The following is a 12,992-nucleotide window of genomic DNA, read 5'->3' as shown; positions in this document are numbered from 1 at the left end:
ATGATTCTGTTGTAACATGAACAAAGTCACCAGAGAGATGCAGCTGGCAGATATAAAGTAGTCTTTTTATTTGATACACACACTCACAAGTAAGCTGACAGCCTTTTGGAGTCACGCACATGCGCGCGCGAGAGAGGGACTACGGCACAATTTTAAATGTTAAAGAACCAAGGTAACAGGGCAATTTCGATAATTGCAATTCCCTCATAGTGCTTCTTTTGAGTTCCATGTAACAGTTTCAAATGCCTGGACCTTCCCACCAACACACCCAAAGCAAGTGTTAATTACTGTCATATTCATGAAGTTGGATGTTGGTTGGATTCATGGATATACTGTTGGCCCTCCTTATCCGCGGATTCTGTATGCACGGATTCAACCAACCGTGGATCAGGAAAACCTAGAAATTCTCTCTCCAGCACTCGTTGCTTAAGCATGTACAGACTACTTTTTCTTGTCATTATTTCCTAAACCATACAGTATAACAACTATTTACATAGCATTTACATTGTATTAGGTATTATAAGTAATCTAGAAATGACTTAAAAGTACAGGTAGTCCCCAGATTATGAACGAGTTCCATTCCTGAGTCCATCTTTAAGTCGGATTTGAAGTCGGAACAGGTACATCCGGTATTATTTAGTGTCAGTTAGTCAAACGTTTTTCTTAGTATATAGTACATACTTTACCTTTCTATGCATATAAAACATTTAAGAAACATACGTATTTCAATAATTAAACCACTGCGTTGCTTAGTAATAATTGTAGCTTTCATTGGGGTAGGGCCTTTCACTTTCTCCATTAAAATTGTTCCCATCGTTGACTGACTGTAGCCTAACGCTTTTCCAATGACTGATGGCGTTTCACCTCTTTTCGATTGCGTTATTACTTCCACCTTTCAATCATAATTATTTTAGTGAACAGAAACACTGCGGATTCAGAGCTGCGCCGCCAGGTCCTAATGTCCACTGCACGGACCCATGTTAAATCAAGTCCGGGGTTCCGCTGGGTCCTAAAGACCACCACACTGATACATGTTAAATAAGAGACTTGGGCATCTGTGTATTTCGGTATCTGCAGGGGGGTCCCGGAACCAATCCCCCACGGATAAGGAGGGCTGACTCTATAGTCGGTTGAGTGCCTGTTTCCTAGTCTGTCTGGTTAGCATTTTACTTCTCTGTACTGCATTTTAAATTCAATCTACAATCCATATTCAGATCTGGTCAATGTTCCTCTATAAGTCTTAACTCCAAAGTATGCTCTAACAACAGAATGATCACAGTATGAACACATCTATGTATTCAGAAAAAAACAGCACATAGATTGACCCAAGATATTGGATGATTTTTGAACCAGGTCGATACCTTTTTCTTTAGAATATTGAGTGTACAAGCCGTGTTATCTTCTCACCTGTATGGTCCTTTTCCTTCAGGTTTATGTGGCACTTTCAATGGTGAAGCAGAAGATGACTTTCTATCTGAACAAGGCATTGTGGAGAGCACACCTATTACATTTGCTGATTCCTGGAAGACAGAAGATCGTTGCCTTGAACCAACAATACCATCCCCCTGTGTCAGCTCAGAAAATGGTAAAAAGTCATAGTAATGTTTCTTCTAAATACCCATTTTAGATTGTGGCATGCTTTTATTTTCTAAGTTATTAAAATAAATCATAAGACATCCAAGGCAAAAATCTTTACACTTTGTTCTTAAGTATGTCCTTTTATCTTTGACTTTGGAGAAACAACATGTAACCTAATATCATAAAGGTCTTCCTGCCTGCTTGGGCTCTCTAATTTTAACTAATGCAATATATAATTTAATGCACAGAGTGGAAAACTACCTGAACTTTTTCATTCATGGTACAGTATGTAAATTATTCAGATTAGACGTGTACGGAGAGCTCTCTAAAACTGAGGCCAATGCACATTGCTGGATCAATGTAAGGTTGCCATAGTTGGTGGTAGCGAGAATGCATGAATTCAAGAATATAATTTGCTGCATTCATGGAATTATTTATTTGCAGTGTTTCATAGGAATAATAGAATAATACTTCACAAGAACACAGCAAAGCAGAGACAATCTCTGTTAAATTGAGACAGATTTGGAAAAATATCAATCTCAATTAAAGTACACCTTAACATCCTTCAGTGATCTGCAGTGCCAAATGGACTGTATTGACTATACAATTTTTTTCAAAACAGATAATTGGAGGCAGGGCATGCATGTTGAGAGTAGGACTATTATTGGAGATGAGCAGGGAATTGGGTGAATTGGATGTCAGGAGCATTGGAAGCGGTAGTAATTAGTGGGGATATCACTTCTAAGCGTTCATGTGCATCCAGAAGGAACTCATTGTCCTCTTGAAAAGGAAATCTATATTTGATGGATAGGAAATAAGTAATCCAGAATTGATTTTTCCCTCGTGGGTTCAATCACAAGTGGCTCTAAAAAGATATCATGTAGGCATTCTAAAAATTCCTTCTTTTGGGACCCAGCACCAACCTGATTTTTCCAATCTACCTGTATATTGAAATCCCCACATGATTGCCACATTGTCCTTTTTACACGACTTTTCTATCTCCCATTGTAATTTGTAGCTCACATCCTGGCAACTGTTTGGAGGTCTTCAGGTTTTTTTTTATTACTCATGCAGTGTTTTAACTCTACCCATGAGGCTTCTACATCTTCCCATCCTTTGTCACCTCTGTCTAAAGATTTAATTTCATTTTGTACCAGCAGAGCCACCTTACCTTGTCTGCCTACTGCCTGTCCTTTCAATACAATGTATATCCTTGGATGTTACACTCCCAACTATGATCTTTCAGCCACAACATCATACCTGCCAATCTCTAACTGTACTACAAGATCATTAACCTTATTATGTATATTGTGCACATTTAAGTCCTATATTCATAACCCTTTTCAATTTTTCACCATGTTACAGGAATTTAAATTCTTATCGTTTTCTAAACTACGTACTGCATCTACTTGTATACCAACTCCCCCGTCCTCTGCCCTGTCACTCTGGTTCTCAGTTACCTGCCAAATTAGTTTAAACCATCTCAAATAGCTCTAGCAAACCTGTCCACAAGGATATTAATCTCCCTCGAGTTCAGGTGTAACCCATGCCTTTTGTACGGGTCATACTTTCCCCAGAAGAGATGCCAATGGTCCAGAAATCTGAATCACTGCCACTGTACCAAGTCCTCAGCTACGCAATCATCTGCCAAATCATCTTATTCTTGCCTTCACTGGCGTGTGCCACAAGCAACAATCTATTGGTCACTACCCTTGAGGTCTTGCTTTTCAGCTTTCAACTAGCAACACCCTATATTCTCTCTTCAGGACCTTATCCCATTTCCTGCCCATGACATTGGTACCAATATTTACCATGACTTCTAGCTTCTCTCCCTACCCCTGTGAAATGTCAAGGACATCTCAGACCCTGGCACCTGGGAGACAACATACCATCCGGTATCTCTTTCACATCCACAGAATCTCCTTTATGCTTCTCCAACTATGAATCCCCTATCATCGCCTCTGCACGCCTCTTCTCTCCCCCTTCCCTTCTAAACCACAGAGCCAGACTCAGCGTCACAGACATGGTTGCTGTAGCATTTCCCTGCTAGGCCAACCCCCCAACAGTATCCAAAAAGTAGACTTGTTATTGAGGGGAATGGCCACAGGGGTACTCTGTACTACCTGCCTATTTCCATTCCCTGTCCTGGCAGTCACCCAGCTATCTGCCTCCTTCAACTTACAGGTGACTACCTTCCTTCAGGTCATATCTATCATCTCCTCATTCATTCTCCTGTAAGAGCCAAATATCTTCCAGCAGCAGCTTCAGTTCCCTAACAGTTTGAAGGAGCAGCAGTTCGATGCACTTCATGCAGATGTAATTATCAGGGAGACTGGAGATCTCCCAGAGTTCTCATGTCTCACACAAAAAATATACCACTGACCCTTGACTCATTCTCACTGCATTAGCAATGTACTGACAAATAATGAAACATAAAAACTTACCAAAAATTTATTTTGGCCTTTGCTTTTTCTCGCGAAAGCCTCTTGTACCAAGCCTGATCATTCCAACAGTGGCCTCTCCCACAATTATTGCTCTACTTAAGCCTTTAATGGCCTAATGGATCGTTATGACCGCAGCCTGTTGAAAAGTGTCAATAGATTGGGAGCTCTTTTTAAATCTCGCACTTCCTCACCAGTTACTTGTGATGACTGAAGCTTACTAAATACAGCCTGCAGTAACTGCAGATCCTCAGGATAAATCAATCAGCATTATTGTCTCAAATAGGTATTACATTACTTCTCTATAAACTAGTCAAATATTTATAAGCATCTCCACCAATTCTTTCATACATGATCACACCTTCGCTGACAATCCTTTTAATATTGTAAAAATGTCGCATTTTCAGAAATTAAGCATAATTTTCACTAATATTCTACTTTGCATTTTTTTTTGTTTTTATGTGTCATCTACATTCTCTTCGATCTCTCTAAAGAATGTATTGAGTGTGTTTGCTTCACAGGTCTTATTCTTCCCCAGCCCACCCACCTGGCTTCACCTATCACCTTCCAGCTAGATTCCTTCCCCTCCTCCCCACCTTTTCTATTCTGGCATCTTGCCCCTTTCTTTTCAGTCCTGAAGAAGGGTCTTGGCCTGAAACATCGACTGTCTATTCATTTTCATAGATGCTGCTTAACGCACTGAGTTCCTCCAGCATTTTGTGTGTATTGCTTTGGATTTCCAGCATCTGCAGACTTTCTCATGTTTATTCATATCTCTTTAACTCTTTCTGCAGCCTTTAACAGAGACATGTCTGCATCCAGAGCATTTTGCATTTTATATCACAAACCCAAGCCAGCACAATATAGTTCCTCTTTAATCATGTGTGGGTGATCAGTCCTTGGCCTCCTCTTTTGCCATGATGAGGCCACTCTTAAGGGAGAGGTGCAACACCTCATTCTGTCTAGGTAGCCTCCAACCTGATGGCATGAAAATTGATTTCTCCTTCCAGTAAATTTTTTCCCTCCCCTTCTCTCCTCTTCTATTCACAATTCTGGCACCTTACTACTTCTCCACACCTGCCTATCACCTACCCCTGGTGCCCCTCCCTCTTCCTTTTCTCCCATAGTCCGTGCTGCTCTTCTATCAGATTCCTTCTTCTCCAGACCATTACCTTTCCAACATACCTGACTTCTCTTGTGAATTTAATTTATCAGTAATATTGTTTGATTAACCATTCTTGATGCTTAAATAATTAATACTGTGTATATGTAAAAGTACGTGAATGGCATACGTCATCATGTCACCATGTCACATGCATGTGCCTCACTTAAAGTGAAAACAAAACTACATGTACGTGAGTTATCTCCCAGCTCCATGTTTTTCTTTTAATTAGTTTGTATGTTCTGGAGTTAAAAAATGTAACAGCTTCACCTATCACCTTCTAGTTATTCCTCCTTCCTCTCCCCCACCTTTTCATTTGGTATCTCCCCCTTCCTTTCCAGTCCTGATGAAGTGTGATGGCATGAAATATCAACAGTTTATTAATTTCCATAGATACTGCCTGACCTGCTGAGCTCCTCCAGCATTTTGTGTGTTTTGTTCCCGTATTTCCATATTATTTATTTACTTATTTAGTTTTTTTATTTGCAGTTTCTCTTCCTTTGCCCATTGGCTGGTTGTTAATCCTTGTGTGTAGTTTTTCACAGATTCTGTTGCATTTCTTTGATCTACTGTAAATGCCTGCAAGAAAATAAATCTCAAGGTTGTGAATGAAACCACTTTTTAAGGTGCATTTATGTCTCAACATCTAAGGTACATATACGTACTTTGATAATAAATTTACTTTGACTTTACAGTTTCACATATACAGCATTTGTTTTTGGCATCTTTGACCCAGTGGCATGGGCTTCACACAAGGAAGGGGACCGTAGAAGAACAGAGGCCTGATTTTGTGCTGCTTGCAAGGCTGTATTACTGGATCCCCAATTGCCGATGTAATATGGGAAGTGATGAGGGGCCCTATCACTGAATTTCTTCTGAATTATAATACAAATCTGCCTGCAGCTTCAACATTCTACCCTTCCTCATCCACTCTCACCTACAGTCTCCATTCTGGTGACATAACTGATTTTCCTCTTCAATGCAATCACTTCACAATGTCCCCATTTAGAACATGCTATTCAACCACCTAACCTCCCAAACCCCATCTCTCAACACATCTTTCTATATTCTCTATTCCTCCTCTGTTCTCTCTCAACTGTACTTAACCCTATGACCTACTTGAATTCTCCTACTAACCTGACCAAAGGTTGTTTTGTCTGTATAGAGCTAATCCCATGGCTTGCTTGTTTTGGGTCTTGCATATGCTGGAGCAGTGCTACATTATGGAGAGGGAGGGGGTGATCTGCGCACATAATAGAGGCAGGCAGGTGTCACATGTTTAATCAACTTTCCAAAGAGCTGAAAGTTTCTTGCCTTTGATCGTCAAAGATTGCACTGCCATAGATTCTTAAAATCCGAACAAATTCAAAAAGTTGAATTGCAGAAGTATAATGGAAAAGATAAAATATTTTCTTATTGTTCTCGGTGATCTGAATTTAGCTCAAACATGTATAGATGGGGTAAAATTAGCCAAGTTCAGTGCAGCACAACATAGAATTTCTTCACAGATGTAAAGCTATAATAGATTTGAAATATACGCAAGCACTGTAACTAACACAAAAATATTACAATAAACTACAAAATGTAATGATATAAAATCCCACAGTGACAGGAGTTGTCCATGAGGAGTTTGGACTTCAAAGGTTGCAATATTGCTCCCAGTGATTGCTTGGTTTTCTGATAATGTTGCAATATCTTCCCACATCCTAAATAAGTGCTGGAAGATTAACTGATTTCTCTAAATTACCCATTTGTGTAGATAAATGGAAAAACTGTTAAAATAGATTTTGATGAACTTGTGAGAGAGAATAAGGTGCAGGATTTCTAAAAAATGCAAGTGAGGACAGAGCTGATAGAATGGCTCTAATAGGAACCATCATAGACTTGATGGGCCAAATGGTCTTCTTCTGTGTAATAAGAAAAACCATGCACCAATATGACTTTTGTATTCTAACTTGATTTTGAAAAAAGGTGTGTATTCAGTTTACAGTGAGTTTAAAAATTAAGATCTTGTTTTAAATGATGTGCTGAGATATGTGCTGAGATATTTATATGCAAATACTTTTGAAATGCACCCTAAATATTGCTTGATGTTGAATTAAACGTGTGCTTGCTGTATCTTGGAATACTTTGTTTCACTATTTTAGTTACTGTTCTTGTGGAACTAATCTCTCTGTTTCCTCAATGTAGAGACCATGTGATAAAATCATTAATTAATCTGACTATAAATTAATTCCTAACTCTTCCTAGTACTGAAAATCATTGTTTCAGTATTGCTTACCACAGGCAACTGCAATTAATGTAGTTTTATTGATAACTAGTAAATTTCACCCTTTTACTCCTTCCTTGGAAATTTCAATGGCAGTTGTATTTTCCAAATGTCCTTTACTATAGAACATACAGCACAGTACAGCACAGTACAGGCCCTTCAGCCCACAATGTTGTGCCGACCCTTAAGCCCTGCCTCCCAAATATCCCCCACCTTAAATTCCTTAAGTTTACTAATTTTAAAGAACTACCTTAAAATTTATTCCATCATTTACAATATGTACTTTTCTCCATGCCACAATTTCACTCTCTTTTTCCAAACCATGACTGACATTAAGCCAAAGTTCCTTTATGTGTTCAATACAACATGACAAGACAGCAGCCAAACCTTTACCATTAGCAGGCCAAGAAACTTATTCAGCTCTCACACCTGGACTATGTGGTTGCCATCTATCACCTTCTCGACGAGGACCCGCTAAACGCCAACCTCCATCATCCTCACCATTCTGTTCATCTCTGCAAACTCGCCAGTTCTCACTCTCAGAGCAAGTAAATTCATGTTTTCTTGTGGATGATGTCCCCATTTCTTCAAAAGTTGGTCTCCCTGGAATTAAGAATGCTGCAATAACTTTTGCTGGAAGCATGGTGTTGGATTCAGTTGATCATTCTATAAAATTTGATTACAGAAAACTACGCCAAGTTACATTGCTCTCAGTTGAAAGACCCAGCAGGTGCTTTCTCCAGTTGCCATTCCACAGTGGATTACTTAAAATATTATCAGGTAAGAATTCTGAGCAAACATTACAACTTGTCTTTTGTAAGCCTATGGTAGCATTTCACCTAAATTCGAAGATGGTGAGTTTGAATTTGGGTCAGAAAACTGGGTTTAACATTAATCTTAATAATTCACTGTGGTACTGAAGGAGTACTTAATGTGCTCAAGGTGCCACTTTTCAGTTAAGGCCACACTTACCCTATTGAGGAAAACAAAAGGGTACTTGGAGACACGAGAGACTGTAGATACTAGAAATCTGAAGCAATACAGTACACACAAAACACTGGAGAAACTCAGCAGATCAGGCAACATCTATGGAGGGAAATGAACAGTGGACGTTTGGGGCTGAGAACTTTCACTGGGATTGGCCTGCTGAGTTCTTTCAGAGTTTGTGTGTTGATACCAAAGAGAACTTGCTGCGCTGTCCAATCCAGAGACTATGACCAATGATACTAAATCTGACAGTCTAATCATTTGTAATAGAGCTTGTGAGAGTTATTGAGCACCCTTTCCCTGGCACATTTTCTGCACAGCAACACTTGATTGATCTGAAGTAATTTGGAATGTCCTGAGGCCTTAAGTGCTAAATTTTTAAACTTTACGTAAAAGTATTATCCGTCTCTGTTTATGATTGAAAATCAACTCACCAGATCTGCTGCACAAAGATCAAATCTACTTTTTGCATCAAGTATTAAATTTCTGCAGGGATCACTCCTTACGCGACTCCCTTGTCCATTTGTCCCTCTCCCACTGATCTCCCTCCTGGCACTTCTCATTGCAAGTGGAACATGTGCTACACGTATCCCTACTGCTCCTCCTTCACTACCATTCAGGGCTCCAGACAGTCGTTCCAGGTGAGGCGACACTTCACCTGTGAGTCTGTGGGGCAATATTCTGTGTTCAGTCCTCCTGGTGTGGTCTCCTGTATATCAGTGAGACGCGACGCAGATTGAGAGACTGCTTCACCGAGCAACACGCTCTGTCCGCCAGAAAAAGCAGAATCTCCCAGTGGTCACCCATTTTAATTTCATTTCCCATTCTACCATGTCAGTCCATGGCTTCCTCTACTATCCTGATAAGGCCACACTCAGGTTGGAGGAGCAACACCTTCTGTCCATCTAGCCTCCAATCTGATGGTATGAACATCAATTTCTCGAACTTCACCATTCCCCATTCCCATTTCCCTCTCACCTCATCCCTTTTCCTGCCTATCGCCTCCCTCTGGTGCTCCTCCCCCTTTTCTTTCTTCTGTCCTCTCCTATCAGATTACCCCTTCTCCAGCCCTGTATCTCTTTCACCAATCAACTTCCCAGCTCTTTATTTTACCTCTCCACCCTCACAGTTTCACCTATCACCTACCACCATGTACATCTTCCTCCCCTCCCCACACATTCTTATTCCGACTTCTCATCTTTTTTTTTCTAGTCTGATGAATGGTCTCGGCCCGAAATGTCGACTGTTTTAACTTTTTTCCATTGATGCTGCCTGGCCTGCTGAGTTCCTCCAGCATTTTGTGTGTGCTGCTTGGATTTCCACCATCTGCAGATCTTCTCTTGTTTGAGATCAAATCTACTGAACACTACAGGCCCACCTTACAAAGACCTGATTTCTGCTCTCATTTGGGAGACTGGCAAGATGGATTAGCTGGATTACTGCAGGGCTGCAGGCATCTTTTGAGAACTTGGTTCATGGTCTCATTTCTGACTTGTGATCTGTTCAGGATACGGAAAGTCACAGAGACACAATGCTGTCATTCCCAAAGAGATGATCAAGAATAATAAATAGATTTCCATTTTTAAAAAAAACACTACTATATTGAAGGTTTATAAGTAATTTGTTTTAAAATTCTTTCTAGATTTGTTATTGTACATTATAAAATGACATTAAACAAATCTGTTGCGGGTATATAATAATTACATTACAGACAGCATTTTCAAAGAAACCTCACAAATGTAATTTATAAAATTTATTTAGATGTGTGTGGCTGCTACCTGTGCCTGTGAGAATATCAACGACTGCCTGTGTGCAGCATTGGGAGCCTATGCCCATGAGTGTGCTGCTAATGGTGTCATCGTGAGAAACTGGAGAAGTGACATTTGCAGTAAGTTTTGTCATTTGTTGCTTGTAAGAATTGAAATGAGCTTGTTAGGTAAGGGGATATTTCGTGTCATACACCTATAAGTAACGGACCTGAATGAAATGCAAAGTGTGTTCCGAGCACCAACTTGTTTGCATCTGCCTGACCAATACAATAATTGCTCTCTGACTTCTTCAGTTAGTCAGTGCTAATCTAGGTCACAGGGACAATGCATCAGCTATAACTCACTTTACCGTCCACTAAAAGCAGCCTCAGTCAATGTGAAGAATTGGCCAAGATATGGGATCTGATGGGTGTTAGCCTCCATCACACCAACTGTAGACTGTCTAAGAGGATCTCTGCTATGCTATGGGGGGAGGGGGAAGAATTTCCAGATATCAAATCCACTCCTATTCTTCTATATTTCAAGCTTTTATCCTTGATTCCACCTGGTTAATTGAACTTCAATAATAATTTTAATGCCTTATTCGCACCATTGCAAATCAAATGGAGAGTTTAGTTAAAGGTTGATGTGGATTCATTTGTCTCCTTTCTACCCAGGTATCCATTCCTCTGAATGAAGTGGTAGCCGTGTTTACCATTATTATACTGTACATCTTCCCATTTCATACATGAACAAACTTTTATCGATAATAAAATCTGCATATAGAGACACCAGTAAAGATGATTTTATCTTTGTTCATTAAACAGGCTGTCAAATCCTCCAGGAATGTTTCTTCAGATAGTTTTATTTCTGGATTTCACTACATGTTAGTGTGAATTGACAGCAAAGAAAACTCGGTGCATGAAGTATCATTTCAGAACAAGTCAAAACATTTTCTGATGTAAAATATCACAAAGTTGCTACTAATGTCTTTTTAAATTCCAGTTGCATAGGATTAACTACTTGAAGTCATTAAAATTTCTCTCCAGTATAATACTTCAGAGATTCAACATTTCAAACCTTTGAATCTTTGAAGAATTAAAATGTCGTGAAATTTTAATGGATTGTAACTGTGATTGTGAAATGAAGACAAAATTATTTGAAAAGGATCTTGTACTTTCCCGGTGTATATTATAAGATGAATAAACGCTTCTCGGGCTTCTAGCCGAGTAGAGGTATTGATTATAATTGATGTTTTGATGACTAACTCTGCCATCTTCATCATGGATGATGCCTAATGATTTAACTCACAGCAAAGGTGTAAGGATTTATAATTTTAAAGGCTTTATTTCTTTTATTTCAATGCAGATTGCTTTTTATGTGATAAAATAACTGAAAGAGTCAAATAATTAAAATACAGAATTTAATTTCAGTAAGGCTTAGTATATGTATCTATAAGGACCGCTTCCCCCCATCTATTTTCCCACTAGTATACCAATGAACGTGTTTGTTGAGATCTACGCTGAGATGTATTTAAAGTCTCATTTTAAAGTTATCATTTTAATGAACTTGATTTCTTCTGGAACTTAGCTCCATTACATCATTCCCTTTATCAATTAAACCATTTGACCTTTTGAACCCCAAACCAATCAACCTCCCCTTTTGTTTTTGCAAGCCCATTATTTCTCCGTTGCTGTGGCAAATTGCCACAAATCAAATACTTTGTGATTTCTGTCCCATGATTTACCATCAGCTCTGATCACTTTCTTGTAGAAGAGTTTATAATTTTACTGGAGAAAAGAGATATGCTGGATTTTGTCATAACATACAGTTCCGATGAAGGTATTGGTTACTTTTGCAGGTAAAACATGCGTCAACACTCAGGTCTTTGAAAATGACATGAGAGCCTGTAACCGTACCTGTAGATCACTAGCAGAGTATGATTACACGTGTGAGGTCAAGGATATTCCTGTGTTTGGCTGTGGCTGTGCTAAAGGAAAGTACATGAATAGTGCTGGGACGTGTGTTGATAAATCAGATTGCCCTTGTTACGCTGGTGAGCTGGTTGTCAATAAAGGACAAAGTACGACAATAAATGGTAGAAAATGGTAAGTACCCTCAGAAAATTCTACAAACATTCATTAAACAATTAAATATCTGTCATAATATTATACTCTTTTTCTCCTTTAGTAAGTGTGAAAATGGGAAATTTTATTGTACTGCTGTTTCTAGAGCAACCAACAAAGGTGAGTAACTGCTTTATTTTTATTCCAGTGTGGTTAGCACGAGCAAGTAGAATGTTGTTTTTAAATATAATTTCTTACCTAGGGTGTCCGAATGGAAAACTGTACAATGATTGCTCCCAGACAGCTGGAGAAAAACGGCACGTTCAAAGGTCATGCAGAACCCTGAGTATAAATATTGTGAGTGATCCTCCTCTCTTCACCCTTCTGTATTGTTTGGACTTTAATTTACAACAATTGGGACTGAATAATTGCTGTGAGTTATTTATTTGACAAGTTTTGCAGGTCTAAAATACTTCATGTCAACCAGTTGAAATCTGGAAGTAAATCAGTGTTAATTGACGGATTGACTCCACAACTGAATGAGTCTGGCTGCAGCTCAGCACAGGGTCTATATTTCCCGAGCTTCGCAAATGGTGTGAAACTTGTGTTTGGAAATTGAATTAGAACAGTTCTCTGGAGGTCAGGCAAACATTCAAAATTGGTTGGCAGACAGGAAACAAAGAGTAGAGATTAACGGGTCCTTTTCAGAATGGCAGGCAGTGACTAGTGGGGTACCGCAAG

The 12,992-nt window shown here is 39.3% G+C and overlaps 1 protein-coding gene across 2 annotated transcripts in view; it reads left to right on the top strand.

Moving 5' to 3' along the window:
- Positions 1–12,992, top strand: part of LOC140738656 (mucin-6-like) — a 133,111-nt gene that overhangs the window by 18,037 nt on the left and 102,082 nt on the right. For both annotated transcript variants that reach the window (XM_073066276.1, XM_073066274.1), the window contains exons 14-19: positions 1,430–1,585; positions 8,136–8,230; positions 10,199–10,325; positions 12,047–12,293; positions 12,376–12,431; positions 12,514–12,608. In XM_073066276.1, coding sequence (XP_072922377.1) covers positions 1,430–1,585; positions 8,136–8,230; positions 10,199–10,325; positions 12,047–12,293; positions 12,376–12,431; positions 12,514–12,608 — 776 coding nt within the window. The remainder of the gene's footprint in view (positions 1–1,429; positions 1,586–8,135; positions 8,231–10,198; positions 10,326–12,046; positions 12,294–12,375; positions 12,432–12,513; positions 12,609–12,992) is intronic.

The sequence above is a fragment of the Hemitrygon akajei genome, chromosome 14, assembly GCF_048418815.1.
Source record: "Hemitrygon akajei chromosome 14, sHemAka1.3, whole genome shotgun sequence".
Lineage (NCBI taxonomy): Eukaryota > Metazoa > Chordata > Chondrichthyes > Myliobatiformes > Dasyatidae > Hemitrygon > Hemitrygon akajei.
This window is presented reverse-complemented; position numbering and strand designations above follow the sequence as displayed.